Source organism: Salmo salar, chromosome 03 (genome assembly GCF_965601325.2).
Source record: "Salmo salar chromosome 03, fSalSal1, whole genome shotgun sequence".
In the NCBI taxonomy this organism is placed as follows: domain Eukaryota; kingdom Metazoa; phylum Chordata; class Actinopteri; order Salmoniformes; family Salmonidae; genus Salmo; species Salmo salar.
The window spans coordinates 54827964-54848517 of NC_138293.1; the positions used below are offsets into that span (position 1 = coordinate 54827964).

Here is a 20554-nt window from a genome sequence, read left to right on the forward strand (position 1 = left end):
TGATACCACTGCTTTAGTTGTTTCCAATAAAATGTTACTTTCTAATAAACAAAGTAAAAAAAATAAAAAAATAAAAGACAGAGATGAAGAGGTCAAGGCGAGAGTATTTACTCCGCCCAAAATCTGTCCGCGTGAGATAAGACCATTTATGTGTGGAGGTATATAACAGAGTGTCAAATTACTTAAGGATTTTGATCGAATAGAAGTTTCGTAATGTTTAAGATTTTACAAAAACTTTTACAAACGCCGACATATTATATGTTGATGCACGTGGCATTCCGGCAACTTTGAGAAAAACGACGTTTAGTTCTGCGTGTTGTTTACACGCGTACCTGCCCTCTCATTGGTTAGAATCTTGCCTGTCTTCAATCGCTGAACACCTGTATTTCCATTGTTAGAGTTGTCACTCGTCTCTCTTGTTAATATAATAATCTTATCTTTAGGTCATGAGGTGTATGAGTGGGCTCGTCGTCAAATGATCCGCCTAGTTCCTGTTGAAATTCTAAAGGTGATTGGCTACGCTCTGTGAGGGTGGATTTCACTGACGCGTTCCGTTCGGAACAATAAATAGAGGGAACAAGGCTCCTTCCACTTCACAAGTCTGAGAAGACGCATGAAGAAGTTCTTGCTTCAACAGTGATTGAACGGAACTCCTCTGCCTTCGTCCCGCATTATAGAACATTCCGGATTGATAACGTAACACTTACTTGAACTGTAATAGCAAAATAGTCGACGGAAATTTATATTTGTACATTTCATTTTGATATAAAAGAAAATCTGCCAAGATGGAGTCTCAGATCCGCCAGAACTATCACCACGATTGCGAAGCTGCCATCAACCGGATGATCAACATGGAGATGTTTGCCTCCTACACCTACACTTCAATGGTAAGTCTACCAAGATGACCGTTTTGTTGATCTACCTGTGTATTATTATGCCTGGGCCTAAATATTTTTCTGTACACCTAGGCAATTAACATCATTGGGGTAGATCTATCATTCAAATGAAGCTGATTGGCTCTGTCCAAGGATATATTTATCTTCTTGGCAGGTTACTAAGTAGGCTGAGTTTCTGGATCATATTGCTGTGTCAATCATGCATAGATCCCTCAATAATAGAATGAGTCATGTTTGACATGTTTCTAAACACTTGTCTGTCCACCCAGGCTTTCTATTTCTCCCGTGACGATGTAGCTCTGCCTGGCTTCGCGCATTTCTTCAAGGAGAACAGCGACGAGGAGCGGGAGCACGCCGACAAGCTACTCTCCTTCCAGAACAAGAGAGGTGGACGCATTTTACTCCAGGACATCAAGGTGAGCCCCTGAGCAGCTAAAACCACATTTACATTGTATACTGCGCAACAAAAAGATCGTACATTTCTTCATAGAGGAGGCTTCTCTGGTAGCAATGGTTCTTGTCTCAGTTGAAAAGGTTCTACCTGGAAACAAGTGGTTGATCTAGACTCTATGGCAAGAAGTCTAAAGGACCCTTTATAGTCAATCTAGAGCCTTTTCTTTAATACTGTGAACTTCAAGTTTTGGATGAGTAGTCATTCATGTTAATACAGTTCATTGTAAGGCACGCCCTATGTGGCTGCCCTGGTATTAGGGCAAGGTGGCCAGAGGAGAACATTTCCTGACTGATTAGGCCTGAACACACTGCCTGCATGAGGGGTGTAACTCCATCCACTCTATCCAAACTCTCCCAATGTTAATATAATACATGCTCACTGACAGTTTCAAATTTGATTGGTCACGTGCACCGACTACAACAGGTGTCGACTTTACAGTGACGTGTACTTATGAGCCCATTCCCAACAATGCAGAGTTAAATGTAAATATTTGCTAAATAAAAAAGGAAATGGTAACACAAAGAACAGCAAGGCTTTATACAAGTACTGAGACCATGTGCAGGGGTACAAGGTTGTTGAAGGAATACAGTATGTAGGTAAGGTGAAGAGTGACTAGGCAATCAGGATATGTGACTGGTGTCAATATGCGTGTAGGCTTATGTAGTGTCTGGGAGTATGGCCTAGTGAGTGTGAAATAAGTGGTTTATACACATCTACTCAGACCCCTGTTTGCCTCCAGAACAGCCTGAATTTTTGGGGGGATGTTCAGAAGGTGTCTGAAACAATCCACAGGGATGTTGGTCCATGTTCACACGCTGAAATCAGGCAGTTGCTGCAGATTTTACGGCGACGTAGTCATGCTGTGAACTGCCCGTTCCAAAGATGCTCTATTGGTTTGAGGTCTTGGGACTGTGCAGTAAACTGAACTCGCTGTTCCAGGCAATATTTTTCCACTCAATTGCCCACTGGAGTCACTTGTTTTTAGCTGAAAGGAGTGTAACCCGGTGTGGTCGTCTGCTGCAATAGCCCATCCGTGAGAATGATCGAGTTGTGTTCTGAGCTTGGGTTCTGGAAACCTTTGGGGTTGCAAGCGCCTTGCTCTATCCACTGAGCCACACCGGACCCATGATATGTGCTTCATAAACTCTAGCTTATGTGGTTGTTCATAGTCACTGTTAAAGTGACTCCATCTTGGTCTTTCTGCGTTGGTTCCAGTTTGTCAGATATACTAATTTAATTTACTTTTAATTGTCTAAACATCTGTTAGTAGTCCCTAACCCTCCTGTGTTCACTCTGTCCTGTGTAGAAGCCAGAACGTGATGAGTGGGGCAATGGGCTGGAGGCCATGCAGTGTGCTCTGCAGCTGGAGAAGAATGTGAACCAGGCCCTGCTGGACCTGCACAAGATTGGCTTGGACAAGGTTGACCCCCATGTAAGTTATGGTGGATCTGCACATCACATGTATATATCACATAGAATACAGGTACTGTCCCAGGAGATGATCAGGTTGTTGTAGCTCTGATAACTAACACACAATGCAGCTCATGCAGGAGTTACAGCTGCAAACACCTCATTATCTGCCCTTATGCCATTACCACCAGGCTCTTGTGTTACTGTATCTACAATAGTCTGTAGTTATTCTCTTGTCTGACCTGTGTTTTCCCTCTTTAGCTGTGTGACTTCCTGGAGACCCATTACCTGAATGAGCAGGTGGAGGCCATTAAGAAGCTGGGTGACCACATCACCAACCTCACCAAGATGGATGCTGTCAAAAACAAGATGGCAGAGTACCTGTTTGACAAGCACACCCTGGGAGGCCAGAGCTAAACCACTTCCATCCCCAGGCTACAGCATCCAGCCTCAAACCAGGACTCCTGGCTTCTCTGATAGATCCTACTGGCTTTGCATTTATAGGGAGGGTGGAGTGTTAAACTGGTGCAGTGCAACACAGCTGTAACATTGAGGTGTTTTTGTTGACAACACTTGTATTTTGGAGGCAAGGCATCTTGTAAAACAATTAAAAATCACTGAAATTAAGTGTTGACCTGTAGTAATGGATGTTGTAACAGTCTATTCCGGTTCTTTGCTCCGTCTTACTGAGCATCTCAATTTCCTAGTGATAAATACTGACAATTTTGGACCTACTAGTGACCGAGGGTCATAACAATAGGAGAAGTTTAACATGAGGTTTAGAGGACATTACCTTTGACCACAGAGGTCACTATTACAAGATATGTTAAAGACATCATGTCAAATAAGGGCCCAACTGTTACCCATTTCACTTTTAGGGGTAGAGTTAACTACAGTCAATGTGGACCTTTACTCTGTGTATCTCAAAAGGTCGTCATTAGACGGCCTAGAGGTAAATCAAACCCTTGCGTCCTGCTCGGTAAATCCATATGGCGTATTTCTCTGATGGGAAGTTTGGCTCTTACTGACACAATATTAAAACTTTAATCATTTTATTTCAGTTGGTAATACCCGGTAGTGTTCTCTACAGCATACTATGAACTGAATTCTCTAAATAGTAGTGATTCTACAAGCCATTAGTTCACCAGAAGGGGCTTATTGGAGCTGTCATATGGTTGCAAAGCTACTGGTAATTACCCAAAATTAATAAAGTCTTCTGTCATGAACAGGCAAGCCAACTTTAACTCATACTTTAACTGAAAATATTGCTATTTTTCATGTGTCCATAGTGCATGGGTTTCTGGTTGATAGACCAGATGATTGAAGGGGAAAGTAACTTGACATGGTGACATTTACATTTTTATTAAATAAAGGTAATGGTATGTAAGTTGGTTTATATTTAGGGTAATGTTGTGTGGCTTTGTAAAATATACTTTAAAATAGAATGACATGTGCTAAGGCCACACAGAGGGCCAGAGATTTGAGATCTGAAGTACCCAAAAAGGCCACTAGATGGCAGCTGACTAAATTACATATTCCTTAATTGACCAACATTTATGGATCCCTATTAGCTGCTGTCAAGGCAGCAGTTACTCTTCATGGGGTCCAGCAAAATAAAGGCAGTTCTATACAATAAAACTAACATTACATTACTAAACAGATTTAACACATTAAGGGTTTGCCCTCAGGCCACTATTCTACTACCACATATCTACAACATGTGTGTGTGTCTGGTGCATATGTTATCGTTTCTGTGCCTATGTGTCTCTTCACAGTCCCTGCTGTCCCATAAGGTGTATTTTTATCTATTTCTTAAAATATGATTTTACTGCTTGAATGAGTTACTTGATGTGGAATAGTAGCCATGTCATGGCTCTATGTAGTACTGTGCACCTCCCATAGTCTGTTCTGGATTTGGGGACTATGAAGAGACCTGGTGGCATGTCTTGTGGGGTATGCATTGGTGTCTGAGTTGTGTGCTAGTAGTTTAAACTGACAGCTCGGGGCATTCAGCATGTCAATACTTCTCACAAATACAAGTAGTGATTAAGTAAATCTCTACTTTGAGCCATGAGAGATTGACATGCATATTGTTAGCTCTGTGTACATTTAAGGGTGAGCCGTGCTGTCCAGTTCTGGGCCAATTGTAATTTTCCTAAGTCCCTCTTTGTGGCACCTGACCACACGACTGGACAGTAGTCCAGGTGCGACAAAACTAAGGCCTGTAGGACCTACCTTGTTGATTGTGTTAGAAAGGCAGAGCAGTGCTTTATTATGGACAGACCTCTACCCATCTTAGTTACTGTTGAATCAATATGTTTTGACCATGACCGTTTACAATCCAGGGCAACTCCAATAAGTTTAGTCTCAACTTGTTACATTTCCAGATTATTCAGAACAAGATTTAGTTGAGGTTTAGTGTTTTAATTTTAGGTCCCAAATACAATGCCTTTAGTTTTTGAAATTCATGTATTTAGGACTAACTTATTTCTTGCCACTCATTCTGGAACTGACTGCAGCTCTTAACCTGTTATGGATAGGGGGCAGTATTTTCACGGCCGGATAAAAAAACGTACCCGATTTAATCTGTTTATTACTCCTGCCCAGAAACTAGAATATGCATATAATTGTTTGATTTGGATAGAAAACACCCTAAAGTTTCTAAAACTGTTTGAATGGTGTCTGTGAGTATAACAGAACTCATATGGCAGGCCAAAAACTGAGAAGATTCCAAACAGGAAGTGCCCTCTCTGACCATTTCTTGGCCTTCTATAATGTCTTTATTGAAAACTGAGGATCTCTGCTGTAACGTGACACTTTCTAACGCTCCCATAGGCTCTCAGAAGGCGCCAGAACGTTGAATGATGACTTTGCAGTCCATGGCTGAAAAACAGTAGCGCATTTGGATAGTGGTCGATCTGAGAACAATGAGACGGGTGGTCGCGTGCACGTGAAGAGTCCATTTTACATTTTGAGTCTTTGAATGAAAACAACGACTCCCGGTTGGAATATTATCGCTATTTTACGAGAAAAATCGCATAAAAATTGATTTTAAACAGCGTTTGACATGCTTCGAAGTACGGTAATGGAATATTTTGAATTTTTTTGTCACGATATGCGCCGGTGCGTCACCCTTCGTTACCCTTCGGATAGTGTCTTGAACGCACGAACAAAACGCCGCTATTTTGATATAACTATGGATTATTTGGAACCAAACCAACATTTGTTGTTGAAGTAGAAGGTAATCCAATTTTTCTTATAGCAAATCTGAGTTTGGTGAGTACCAAACTTGGTGGGTGTCAAAATAGCTAGCCTGTGATGGCCGGGCTATCTACTCAGAATATTGCAACATGTGCTTTCACCGAAAAGCTATTTTAAAATCGGACACCGCGATTGCATAAAGGAGTTCTGTATCTATAATTCTTAAAATAATTGTTATGTTTTTTGTAATTTAGTAAATTCACCAGAAGTGTTCGGTGGGAATGCTAGTTCTGAACGTCACATGCTAATGTAAAAAGCTGGTTTTTGATATAAATATGAACTTGATTGAACAAAACATGCATGTATTGTATAACATAATGTCCTAGGAGTGTCATCTGATGAAGATCATCAAACGTTAGTGCTGCATTTAGCTGTGGTTTTGGTTTTTGTGACATTATATGCTAGCTTGAAAAATGGGTGTCTGATTATTTCTGGCTGGGTACTCTCCTGACATAATCTAATGTTTTGCTTTCGTTGTAAAGCCTTTTTGAAATCAGACTGTGTGGTTAGATAAAGGAGCAAATAGTAATATGTTTGAAAAATGGAAGTTTTCGGATTTTCGAGGAGTTTGTATTTCGCGCCACGCCCTATCATTGGATATTGGAGCGGTGTTCCGCTAGCGGAACGTCTAGATGTAAGAAGTTAAGTGTTGCAGTGATTTCACCTGCTGTGGTAGCTGATGTGTATAGTGTTGAGTCATCAGCATACATAGACACACAGGCTTCACTTAGCACCAGTGGCAAGTCATTAGTAAAGATTGAAAAAGTAAGGGGCCTAGACAGCTGCCCCCCTAAATGTGCAGAATGAAATGATTTTTACATAACAAATTTTTGCTATCGTTCTTTTTTTACATCTGTTATTAGAAAGTGGCAAGGATGATGATTATTAACATGGTCTTTTGCCTGCTAATGCCTGCAATGCAGTGAAGAAAACGATATGACAACAATAACGTCTAATGTAACTGGCCCCTCTAACAGTACAACTGGCCCCAGTTGAAATGGTGTAGAACCGCCACTGGCAGTGATTACACCTGCTGTGGTAGCTGATGTATATAGTGTTGAGTCATCAGTGTACATAGACACACAGGCTTCACTCAGCGCCAGTGGCAGGTCATTAGTAAAGATAGAAAAAGTAAGGGGCCTAAACAGCTGCTCTGGGGAATGCCTGACTCTACCTAGATTATGTTGGAGTGGATTCCATTAAAGAACACCCTCTGTGTTCTGTTAGACAGGTAACTCTAGATCCACAATTAAGCAGGGAATGTAAAGCCATAATACTTACGCTTTTTCCAGCAGCAGATTATGATCAATAACGTCAAACGCTAATAATTTATTTAACCTTTATTTAACGAGGCAAGTCGGTTACAAACAACTTCTTATTTACAATGATGGCCTACACTGGGCCAATTGTGCACCACCCATTCTCGAGTTTGTTGAGCAGAGGCTGTTTATGTTTTGGTTCTACAGAGCTGTGTCCATAATAACATACAACAATCAATTAATTGCATTCAATATATTTTTCTTCTCGATGCTGCCTGTAGCATGATCTATTTTGCCTACAACCATATGACAGACAGTTGTTGGTCGCAGCACATCACCAATGGATTGCATATTAATCTTGCTGTATAATTCATTGCGGCCAGTAGGTCAAACTAACTAAACTAACAAACAAACTAACTAATATAATTCACTCAGAAAAAAACAAATCATGAGTCATGACTATTGAGTCAGTAAAAAGTTGTTCCAAAAGAATGAATCGTTCTTGAACTGCATGTCATTTGCCAGAGGTTGGCACCATAGGTTCATATCAGTAGGTGTCACTATACACTAGCTAGTCGAAAAAGACTGATGCCATGATAGCTGCCTGTCTCTGTATATGTGAAAGTTCTGGTTGTGTTAGCTAGAATCCATCAATTCATTCTTTCTGCATTAGCCATACATGTGTTATGGTTGGACAAACGTGTTTATTTCTTTTTCCTTTTTAAGACAGTGAAATTTGCACCACAAACATTTGTAAATAACCACCAGAATTGGAAATAAAATAAGATGCCAACAAACATTACTGGACTAACAAACTGTCTGACAAACCTTTTCAGGAAATTCAGTATCCCTTGGCTTTGGATAGCAGCAAGAGATCGTTTCATCTTTATCCTGTGCCAAACACATTTATTCAGTGAGTCTATTGATAAAAGTCACCTCGTCCGAGAGAGATTTACATGGTTATCAAAACCTCACGCCAAGGTAGGCCAACACGAAACACAGCCCTTATTTTAAGTGTTTCTGAAATCCTCTATGGGAAAAATGAATGGTGGAAAAATGATTGGAACCATCACCCTGTTTGACGGCTAGGTTTTATAGGTATTATGACACCTCTACTATTAACACATAGAAAGAATCAGGGCAGCTAGGTGTCTCACTTCCATTTCCGGTGACATGCATTGAAACATGGCTTTATTTTGCAAAATATCTGTGAATTAACAGACTTATTTTCAAATAATTTTCAACATCACATTCAGGTGTGGGACGTTCACTGTCTAACAAGGAACAATAGCAGGTCTATTTCGCTCCAGCAGCTGGCATATTCTGTCCATTCACAATTAATCTGTGGGAACATGGCGGCTCTCAACACCCGACAACTGAAAGAGGTGATTGTTAGTGAGGAAATTACCCCCGACCACCCCTGTCTCAGTCTCCAGAAAATAGTACCAGTCAAAAGTTTGGACACAGCTACTCATTCAAGGGTTTTTCTTTATTTTACATTGTAGAATAATAGTGAAGACATCAAAACTATGAAATAACACATATGGAAACATGTAGTAACCAAAAAAGTGTTAAACAAATCAAAATATATTTTATTTTTGAGATGCCTTGATGAGAGCTTTGCACACTCTTGGTATTCTCTCAACTAGCTTCATGAGGTAGTCACCTGGAATGCATTTCAAAGAACAGGTGTGCCTTCTCTTTCTTTACTTCTTAATGCATTTGAGCATTAAGGTAGGGGTGGTATACAGGAGATAGCCCTATGTGGTAAAAGACCAAGTCCATATTATGGCAAGAACAGTCCAAAGAAGCAATGAAAAACAACAGTCCGTCATTACTTTAAGACATGACGTTCAGTCAATCCGGAAAATTTCAAGAACTTTGAAAGTTTCATCAAGTGCAGTCGCAAAAACCATCAAGCGCTATGATGAATCTGGCTCTCATGAGGACCACCACAGGAAAGGAAGACCCAGAGTTACCTCTGCTGCAGAAGATAAGTTCATTAGAGTTACCAGCCTCAGAAATAGGCAATTAACTGCACCTCAGATTGCAGCCCAAATAAATGCTTCACAGAGTTCAAGTAACAGACACATCTCAACATCAACTGTTCAGAGGAGAATGAGTGAATCAGACGTTCATGGTTGAATTGCTGCAAAGAAACCACTACTTAAGGACACCAATAAAAAGAAGAGACTTGCTTAGGCCAAGAAACAAGAGAAATGAACATTAGGCCGTTGGAAGTCTGTCCTTTGGTCTGATGAGTCCAAATTTGAGACTTTTGGTTCCAACCGCCATATCTTTGTGAGACGCATAGTAGATGAACGGATGATCTCCTCATGTATAGTTCCCACAGTGAAGCATCAAGGAGGAGGTGTGATGGTGTGGGTGTGCTTTGCTGGTGACACTGTCTGTGATTAATTTTAAATTCAAGGCACCGTTAACCAGCATGGCTACCACAGCGATACACCATCACATCTTGTTTGCACTTAGTGGGACTATCATTTGTTTTTCAACAGGACAATGACCCAACACACCTCCAGGCTGTGTAAGGGCTACTGACCAAGAAGGAGAGTGATGGAGTGCTGCATCAGATGACCTGGCCTCCACAATCACCCAACCTCAACCCAAAAAACAGATAAAGCAACACCTCACGGCACAACGCCTCTCCCATATTTGACCTAGATAGTTTGTGTGTATGCATTGATATGTAGGCTACGTGTGCCTTTAAAAAAAAATTATGAGCCGCTCTTGTCTGTTGATGTTCTGTATGTGGACCCCAGGAAGAGTAGCTGCTGCTTTTGCAACAGCTAATGGGCATCGTAATAAAATACCAAATTCCAAAATGAGATGGTTTGGGATGAGTTGGACCGCAGAGTGAAAGAAAAGCAGCCAACAGGTGCTCAGCATATGTGGGAACTCCTTCAAGACTGTTGGAAAAGCATTCCAGGTGAAGCTGGTTGAGAGAATGCCAAGAGTGTGCAAAGATGTCATCAAGGCAAAGCATGGCTACTTTGAAGAATCTAAAATCTAAAATATATTTTGATTTGTTTAGCACTTTTTTTAGTTACTACATGATTCCATATGTGTTATTTCATAGTTTTGATGTCTTCTCTATTATTCTACAGTGTGAAAAATAGTAAACAATAAAGAAAATCCCTTGAATGAGTAGGTGTGTCCAAACTTTTGATTGGTGCTGTGCATTCTGCAATAGTCTATGTGCAGGAGGGCTGGTGTAATTCTCCTGTCTTATCCATATATCAATGGAAACAGGATGCATCTGAGCTCAATTACGAGTCTCATTGCAAAGGGTCTGTATATTTATGTAAATAAGATATTTCTCGTTTTGGCAAAAATGTCTGAAAACTTGTTTTCACTTTGTCATTATGTCGTATTAGGTGTAGATTTATGAGGGGAAATATGTATTGTATCCATTTTAGAATAAGGTTGTAACATAACAAAATTTGGAAAAAGTCAAAGGGTCTAAATTATTTCCAAATGCACTGTATCATACTAAATGGAGGGATACAAATTGACATCCCAAATCCTACAAATTTCCCCTGAGGCCCTTGTGCACAGTCATTTCACAACATTTCTTAATGCAATCCGGGGAGAAACACACTTTGAAAGCAGCTTTCATGGCCACTGTTAAGAGGGAGATCCTAACTTTCCATTACTACTACATTTATTTCTGCTCTTAAAAATATGTGAACTGCACCATTTTAAAACATGAGTTTTTAGAAACAGCTTGGTTTAGGCATTACAGGAGATATATGTATACAGCAATGCAACGCTTAGCCATTCTAGCATCATCCAGAGTGGCTTGCCAAGTGGTTGTTAGCAAGCTGACAGTAGGCTAGGTATCAATAGCCAATCCAGAACATGTTGGAAACTATAGTGAACTTCTATTGGTCAATCGCGCCATGATATTGCCGAGTATTAGCATAAACTTCATGGTTTCGTTCTGTAAGACGGAACAATGGGCAGCATTGAATTCAACGGACACGGTACTGTGCTGAACAACCAATTGAAAATGGTAATCACCGCCAGAGGGCTAAATGTATTTTATTTTATTTGTATTTTTTATTTAACCGTTATTTGACTAGGCAAGTCAGTTAAGAACAAATTCTTATTTACAATGACGGCCTACCAAAAGGAAAAATGGACGGAGGCTAAATTACATAAAAATATATGACAAAACACACATCACGACAAGAGAGACAACACAACACTACATAAAGAGAGACCTAAGACAACAACATAGCATGGTAGGCAGTAACAGAATTCTGTTGTAACAGATAGGCCTACATTATTCAGTGTTTATACATCCTTGGCTGAGTACCAGTGGAAAGTTTGGGACAGTCAAGTCAGCAATAGTCTATGTTGCTAGCAACAAGATAATGTTTTGAGTTCATGATCTGTCTTATTGCTAAATACCACACCTGTCTGATAATATGGACCGATATGGTATTGGGCTCATTACTAGAAAGGAAAATGTTATTTTAGGTGGTGTCAGCATGATTTTATTTTCATTCATTTTGGAGTAATAAAATCAGTCTGAAAAGTCCAAAGTAATTAGCCCCTCTTTTTCCAGGTAGATCAACACAATACTTTTATTCATAATAGAATCTTCAGCCTATTAGGACTGGATATGAATTCCTATACAAGGGATGGGTCCCATTATGTCTGGCGAAAACCAAACACTGCATTCCACAGTAAGAACCTCATACCAACGGTCAAGCATGGTGCTGGATGTGTGATGGTTTGGGGATGCGTTGCTGCCACAGGACCTTGATGATTTGCCTTAATAGAAGGAACCATGAAATCTGCTCTGTATCAGAGAATTCTACAGCAGAATGTCAGGCCATCCGTCTGTGAGCTGAAGCTGAAGCGCAGCTAGGTCATGCAGCAAGACAATGATCCAAAACACAAAATCAAGTCTACAGTCATGGCCAAAAGTTTTGAGAATGACACAAATATTAATTTCCACCAAGTTTGCTGCTTCAGTGTCTTTAGATATTTTTGTCAGATGTTACTATGGAATACTGAAGTATAATTACGAGCATTTCATAAGTGTCAAAGGCTTTTATTGGCAATTACATGAAGTTGATGCAAAGAGTCAATATTTGCAGTGTTAACCCTTCTTTTTCAAGACATCTGTAATCTGCCCTGGCATGCTGTCAATTAACTTCTGAGCCACATCCTGACTGATGGCAGCCCATTCTTGCATAATCAATGCTTGGAGTTTGTGGGTTTTTGTTTGTCCACCCGCCTCTTGAGGATTGACCACAAGTTCTCAATGGGATTAAGGTCTGGGGAGTTTCCTGGCCATGGACCCAAAATATTGATGTTTTGTTCCCCGAGCCACTTAGTTATCACTTTTGCCTTATGGCAAGGTGCTCCATCATGCTGGAAAAGGCATTGTTCGTCACCAAACTGTTCCTGGATGGTTGGGAGAAGTTGCTCTCGGAGGATGTGTTGGTACCATTCTTTATTCATGGCTGTGTTCTTCAACAAAATTGTGAGTGAGCCCACTCACTTGGCTGAGAAGCAACCACACACATGAATGGTCTCAGGATGCTTTACTGTTGGCATGACACAGGACTGATGGTAGCGCTCACCTTGTCTTCTCCGGAGAAGCTTTTCTCCAGATGCCCCAAACAATCGGAAAGGGGATTCATCAGAGAAAATGACTTTACCCCAGTCCTCAGCAATCCAATCCCTGTACCTTTTGCAGAATATCAGTCTGTCCCTGATGTTTTTCCTGGAGAGAAGTGGCTTCTTTGCTGCCCTTCTTGACACCAGGCCATCCTCCAAAAGTCTTCGCCTCACTGTGCGTGCAGATGCACTCACACCTGCCTGCTGCCATTCCTGAGCAAGATCTGTACTGGTGGTGCCCAGATCACGCAGCTGAATCAACTTTAGGAGATGGTCCTGGCGCTTGACTTTCTTGGGCGCCCCGAAGCCTTCTTCATAACAATTGAACCGCTCTCCTTGAAGTTTTTGATGATCCAATAAATGGTTGATTTAGGTGCAATCTTACTGGCAGCAATATCCTTGCCTGTGAAGCCCTTTTTTGTGCAAAGCAATGATGACGGCACGTGTTTCCTTGCAGGTAACCATGGGTGACAGAGGAAGAACAATGATTCCAAGCACCACCCTCATTTCGAAGCTTCCAGTCTGTTATTCGAACTCAATCAGCATGACAAAGTGATCTCGAGCCTTGTCCTCGTCAACACTCATATCTGTGTTAATGAGAGAATCACTGACATGATGTCAGCTGGTTCTTTTGTGGCAGGGCTGAAATGCAGTGGAAATGTTTATTTTGGATTCAGTTCATTTGCATGGCAAAGAGGGACTTTGCAATGAATTGCAATTCATCTGATCACTCTTCATAACATTCTGGAGTACAGTATATGCAAATTGCCATCATACAATCTGAGGCAGCAGACTTTGTGAAAATTAATATTTGTGTCATTCTCAAAACTTTTGGCCACGACTGTACATGAAATTTGATTTGGAATGGCCTAGTCAAAGTCCAGACCTAATCCCAATTTAGATGTAGTGGGAGGACTTGAAATGAGCAGTTCATGCTTGAAAACCCACAAATTACGCTGAATTAAAGCAGTTCTGAATGCAAGCATTGAGTGGGACAAAATTCCTCCACAGCAATGTGAGAGACTGATCATCAACTACAGGAAGCATTTGGTTGCAGTCGTTGCAGCTAAAGGTGGCAATACCAATTATTGAGTGTAAGGGGGCAATAACTTTTTAACACAGGGGAATATGGTGTTGCGTAACTTGGTTAATTAAATAGATAAAATTAAGTATCCATTCTTTTGTTATTTGTAAACTCATGTTCCCTTTATCTAATATTATGTTTTGGTTGAAGATCTGATAACATTCAGTTACAAAAACGTTGAAAAATAGAGAGAATCAGAAAAGGGGAAATACTTTTTTTTATATAAACACTGAGTGTATAAAACATTAAGAACAACTTCCTAATATTGAATTGCAAACGTCCCTTTTTCCCTCAGAGCAGCCTTCTACAGGGATGCTGGCCCATGTTGACTCCAATGCTTCCCACAGTTGTGTTAAATTGGCTGGATGTCCCTATGGGAGGTGGACCATTCTTGATACACACGGGAAACTATTGAGTGTGAAAAACCAAGGGTTTTGGTGGTGATTTTCTAAACTGTTAGTTAGACCAACAGTTTAAAGTAATATTGAAAAATATTGTTATTTGAGTTGTGATTGGGGTATATTGGCCAAATGATCAGGAAAGTTGTTGGTGTATTTTACCTCCAACATTCATCAGAAACAACCATATTACAGTTATTTGTTTAAAAATGCCTTAGTAAGTTACATAGTATATGATACTGCTGTTTTCTCATTCTTCCCTTTTTTTCCCTGGTCTCAGCACATTTTCGCCCACTCACCACGCTCAAGTCTGTTTACACAGTCATGAGACCCAGACTCCTTCCACCATTGTCACGGTGATAGCAGAAAAGAATGGCCTTCAGGCCAAAGATGGTGGATAATTGAAGGCAGTTCACTCAGGCCTTTTACCATTGTATAATTAAGGGGGGCGGGGTTCTCCATAGACATCAATGCGATAGCGGTCTGCTTAGTCCTTGACTTCCATTGAAACAGAACCATTGAGGGAGTGGAACATCTCGCTTCCTCTTCTGTCTCTGCTTGAGACTCCAGAATGCTGAGTCACAATGACAAGGCAGAAATACAGCCAGGGCAGAGCCTGAGTCATTCCATACTGTAGTAGAACCAACAGGAGGTTATGACAGGAGGACTGGGAAGGAGGGAGGGAAATAAGAATAGAGGGGGAGGGGGAAAGAGTACAGACTAAAAACGCTGTGTCACCCTTCAGAACTTCAAAAGAAAGAGTTCTGTAACGGTTAATCATTTACAGTGTTACTATCACTTCTGTTTATAACTTTAACAAGAACATTCTTAGTTTTTACAGTAAAACTGTAATGCTAAGAGATGGATAAAAATGTACAGGGTGGGTACCTGGAGGAAAATAGGGGAGGGTCATGCTTTTCAATTTCAGTCAAGAGGATAGTTCAGAATTTTTTTAATCTAGTCCAGGGGAGGGTCATGTAATTTGTAATTAAAGAAATTTCAATATTTCTCAGTGTTTTAGAATTCGTTGCTTATTAGGCTATATATCGATGTATGTCCGATTCCACCCGGTTCTCTGCTAGAAATGCAATATGAAGTGTGCCTATAGGCTATTTAGCATGGTCTCAATCAAATGATTCATACATGTGTCGGTACACTGAAAAGAGCATAACCAGTAGAAAACATTGACTTAAAGCATCAACTCCAATTTAATCCTGCAATTATAGATAAACAAGCTCACTTCAGTTTGATTGTGCATGCTCAGAGAAGCACAGAGTAAAGTTATATTTCTAAGATAGCTGCTGGGATCGCGTAAATAAAACTAGACTGCATTACACACTGTAATGGATATTCCAACCCTAAGGCCTGTTCTGCCCTTGCTGATCAAAACCTTTTTTTGTGCTGCCTAACCAATCCTGTGCTGTGTAGGACTACAGTCGCAGTTCAGGAGGAGAGTCAAAGAATTCTTCAGAAAATTCTTTTTATTAGGCGAGTCCAAAAAATGCAGTATCTTGCACGTAGACTAGCCTATAGCCTATATTCTGTTCAGTTTGAGAAGGAGAGCATTTGAGGACCGGAGGTCAACTTTGATAGCTTGCTACTACTATAATTGATTTTAAGAAAAACAATATGTTTCTCGCCCATGATGTACCGCCGCTGGAGGTTCTGGACTGCGGGCCGCCGCTGAAGACTCTTGACTACGGGCTGTCGCTGGAGGGTCCGGAAAGCGGCCGTCGCTGGAGGTTCCGGACTGCGGCCCGTCTCAGGAGGTTCCGGACTGCCGCCTGTCTCAGGAGGTTCAAAAAATATAAATATATATGTCCCCCCACATCTAAAACCAAAGTTGCGCCCCTGGTAATAATAGTGGGAGGGAGCAATAGGGAGAGAGGGGGAGGGGGTAAGAGTACAGACTAAAAACGCTGTGTCACCCTTCAGAACTTCAATAGAAAGAGTTATGTAATGGTTAACCATTTACAGTATTACTTACTGTTTATAACTTTTTGCAGCTGGTCACATGATTGACCCGGTCGTGACCGTAACAACATGTTTAAAAAAAATAACAGACCGAGATGAAGAGGTCAAGGCGAGAGCATTTACTCTGCCCAAAATCTGTCCGCGTGAGATAAGGCCATTTATGTGTGGAGGTATATAACAGAGTGTCAAATTACTTAAGGATCTTGATCGAATTGAAATTTCGTAATGGTTAAGCTTTTACAAAAGCTTTTACAAACGCCGACACATATATTATATGTTGATGCACGTTGTACTCCGGCAACTTTGAGAAAAACGACGTTTAGTTGTGCGTGTTATTTACACGCGTACCTGCCCTCTAATTGGTTAGAATCTTGCCTGTCTTCAATCGTTGAGCACATGTATTTCCATTGTTAGAGTTGTCACTCGTCTCTTGTTAATATAATAAATAATCATTGCTTTAGGTCATGAGGTGTATGAGTGGGCTCGTCGTCAAATGATCCGCCTAGTTCCTGTTGAAATTCTAAAGGTGATTGGCTACGCTCTGTGAGGGTGGATTTCACTGACGCGTTCCGTTCGGAACAATAAATAGACGGAACAAGGCTCCTTCCAGTTCACAAGTCTGAGAAGACGCATGAAGAAGTTCTTGCTTCAACAGTGATTGAACGGAACTCCTCTGCCTTCGTCCCGCACTATAGAACATTCCGGATTGATAACGTAACACTTACTTTAACTGTAATAGCAGAATAGTCGGAGGAACTTTATTTTTCTACACTTTATTTTGATATAAAAGAAAATCCGCCAAGATGGAGTCTCAGATCCGCCAGAACTATCACCACGATTGCGAAGCTGCCATCAACCGGATGATCAACATGGAGATGTTTGCCTCCTACACCTACACTTCAATGGTAAGGACTCTACCAAGATGGCCGTTTTGTTGATATGCCTGGGCCTAAATGGCTTTTCTGTAGGCCTAGACAGTTAATAGTCAAGAATCTCAACTCCGTGAAGTGCATATTTCAGATTTTTTTTCAAATGAAGCCGGGAATCTATCCTACATTGGACAGAGCGCGTAACAACTCCTTGACGGGTTAATTGTCAGGTTACCAAGTAGACTACAGGCTAGACTGATTCATGCCTTTGTCATCACGTTTAGTTGCCACAACAAGAACAGAATGCTGTTATGTTTTTTTTCTTCTAAACACAGTTTTATATTTATCCACCCAGGCTTTCTTTTTCTCCCGTGACGATGTGGCTCTGCCTGGCTTCGCGCATTTCTTCAAGGAGAACAGCGACGAGGAGCGGGAGCACGCCGACAAGCTACTCTCCTTCCAGAACAAGAGAGGTGGACGCATTTTACTCCAGGACATCAAGGTGAGCCCATGAGCATCTAAAAACCCAGTTAGATTGTAGACTGATAGAAATGTCTTTACTCCATGGAGGAGAGTGTCTACAGCATTAAGTTGATCTAGAGAACCTGGAGTAGTCCTGAACATGCTGTCTCTAACCACTGAACTGACAGTGTGAGGGGTGTAACTCTGTTCACTTTATCCTAACTCTAACATCTGCTAGTAGTCCCTAACCCTCCTGTATTCACTCTGTCCTGTGTAGAAGCCAGGACGTGATGAGTGGGGCAATGGGCTGGAGGCCATGCAGTGTGCTCTGCAGCTGGAGAAGAATGTGAACCAGGCCCTGCTGGACCTGCACAAGATTGCCTCTGACAAGGTTGACCCCCATGTAAGTTATGGTGGAACTGCACATACCATGTATATATCACATAGAATACAGGTACTGTCCCAGGAGATGATCAGGTTGTTGTAGCTCTGATAACTAATGACACAAGATTGTGACCTGCTTCACACGCACACAATAGTCCACAGATGCACACTATGCAAACTTATGCATTAGCTGCATTGTGTGTATAAGGGGCGGCAGGTTGCCTAGTGGTTAGAGCGTTGGGCAAGTAACCAAAAGGTTGCTGGATCGAATCCCCGAGCTGACATGGTAGAAACATGTTCTTCCCCTGAACAAGGCAGTTAACCCACTGTTCCACGTTAGGATGTCATTGTAAATAAGAACTTGTTCTTAACTGACTTGGCTAGTTAAAAAAAGCTGGAAACACATTATCTGCACTAATGCCATTACCACCAGGTTCTTGTTACTGTATCTACAATATTCTGTAGTTATTCTCTTGTCTGACCTGTTTTCCCTCTTTAGCTGTGTGACTTCCTGGAGACCCATTACCTGAATGAGCAGGTGGAGGCCATTAAGAAGCTGGGTGACCACATCACCAACCTCACCAAGATGGATGCTGTCAAAAACAAGATGGCAGAGTACCTGTTTGACAAGCACACCCTGGGAGGCCAGAGCTAAACCACTTCCATCCCCAGGCTACGGCATCCAGCCTCAGACCAGGACTCCTGGCTTCTCTGATAGATCCTACTGGCTTTGCATTTATAGGGAGGGGAGAGTGTTAAACTGGTGCAGTGCAACACAGCTGTAACATTGGTGTTTTTGTTGACAACACTATTGTAATGGAGGCAAGGCGTCTTGTAAAACAATAAAAAGAAAAAGCTTTGACTTGTAATGGATGTTGTAACAGTCTATTCAGGTTCTTTGCTCCGTCTTACTGAGCATCTCAATACCCAGTGATAAATACTGACAGTTGTAGAACTGCTAGTGACTGAGGGTCATCAACTTCTATTGTTAACATGAGGTTTATAAAGGACATTACCTCTGACCACAGAGGTTGTCCTTTACCATAACTTGTAATGGTGCCATGTCAATTAAGGGCACAACTGTCAACTCTAGGTCCATAGGAGTAAAATGGGTAACTACAGTTGATGTAGACTTTGACTGCATCACAAGTTTATTAGAGGGCAATCAAACCCTTGCTTTCTGCTCGGTAAATCAGTTAGCCAGCTGTTATGGCGCATTTCCTAGTGATGGGAAGTTACACTATTACTGACACATCTTCACTCATTTTGTTTGTTTCAGGTGGTAATGTCCATAGTTCCCCTACAGCAAACTATGAAGTGAATACTCCAAATAGTAATGATTCTACAAGCCTCTAGTTCATCATAGGGGGCTTATTGGAGCTGTCATAAGGTTGTAAAGCTACTGGTAAAATACTGAAGACTTTAATTTTGGTAATTAACAGGCAAGCTGAACTTTAATTCTAAAACTGAAAAAGATATTGCTAGACATTTGTAATGTGTCCATATGGTAAATAAGTTTCTAGTGGGTACACCATTTGGTTAAAGGGGAAAATGGCTTAATGAGTAAAGTGTCTAATCAGCAATGGCATTTTCAATAACTCTGCAACTATTTTTTCACAACTCCCAACATTTACAACCAAGCAGTGTTGACATGGTAATATAATTCAGTACGTTAAAATAAAAGATGGTAATTGTGTTTGCTAAGATGGTTTATATTTAGGGTAATGCTAGCAGATTTGTCATCCTATTTGAAAATATATTTTATGTGAGATGAGGCCACACCGGGCCAGAGATTTGTGATAATCTGACAAACCCAAAAAGACCACTAGATGGCATCTGATTCATTTGCATATTCCTTAATTTACCAACATTTGCAGCAGTTACTCTTCATGGGGTCCAGCAAAATAAAGGCAGTTCTACACAATAAATCTAACATTACATTACTAAACAGATTTCACAACACATTAAGGGTTTTCTCAGGCCACTACTCTACTACCACATATCTACAACACAACATCCATGTGTGTGTCTATAGTGCATATGTTATTGTGTCTGTGCCTATGTGTCTCTTCTCAGTCCCTGCTGTCTCATAAGGTGTATTTTTATCTATTTTTTAAATCTTATTTTACTGCTTGAATGAGTTACTTGATGTGGAATAGTAGCCATGTCATGGCTCTATGTAGTACTGTGCACCTCCCATAGTCTGTTCTGGACTTGGGGACTGTGAAGAGACCTGGTGGCATGTCTTGTGGGGTATGCATTGGTGTCTGAGTTGTGTAGTGATGAAGTCAATCTCTCCTCTACTCTGAGCCATGAGAGATTGACATTCATATTAACGTTAGCTCTCTGTGTACATTTAAGGGTGAGCCGTGCTGCCCAGTTCTGGGCCAGTTGTAATTTTCCTAAGTCCCTCTTTGTGGCACCTGATCACACGACTGGACAGTAGTC

The 20554-nt window shown here is 41.0% G+C and overlaps 2 protein-coding genes and 1 long non-coding RNA gene across 3 annotated transcripts; 2 read left to right on the plus strand and 1 right to left on the minus strand.

Moving 5' to 3' along the window:
* Positions 1-586: 586 nt before the first annotated feature.
* LOC106600115 (ferritin, middle subunit) lies at positions 587-3387 on the plus strand. The gene is made up of 4 exons (XM_045714924.2): positions 587-887; positions 1166-1312; positions 2657-2782; positions 3022-3387. Exons 1-4 carry the CDS (start codon positions 786-788, stop codon positions 3175-3177), a joined length of 531 nt encoding a protein of 176 aa, XP_045570880.2. The 5' UTR covers positions 587-785; the 3' UTR covers positions 3178-3387.
* Positions 3388-15601: 12214 nt separating this feature from the next.
* On the minus strand, positions 15602-16807 carry LOC106600957 (uncharacterized). Its single transcript, XR_014391921.1, has 2 exons — positions 16405-16807; positions 15602-16201 (listed from the first exon to the last, which is right to left on the minus strand). It is a non-coding gene; the product is annotated as an uncharacterized LOC106600957 (long non-coding RNA).
* A 159-nt stretch (positions 16808-16966) lies between these two features.
* LOC123741664 (ferritin, middle subunit) lies at positions 16967-18975 on the plus strand. Its single transcript, XM_082973594.1, has 4 exons — positions 16967-17296; positions 17616-17762; positions 18000-18125; positions 18606-18975. The coding sequence occupies exons 1-4, from the start codon at positions 17195-17197 to the stop codon at positions 18759-18761; spliced, it is 531 nt and encodes a 176-aa protein (XP_082829720.1). The 5' UTR covers positions 16967-17194; the 3' UTR covers positions 18762-18975.
* The last annotated feature ends 1579 nt before the right edge of the window (positions 18976-20554 follow it).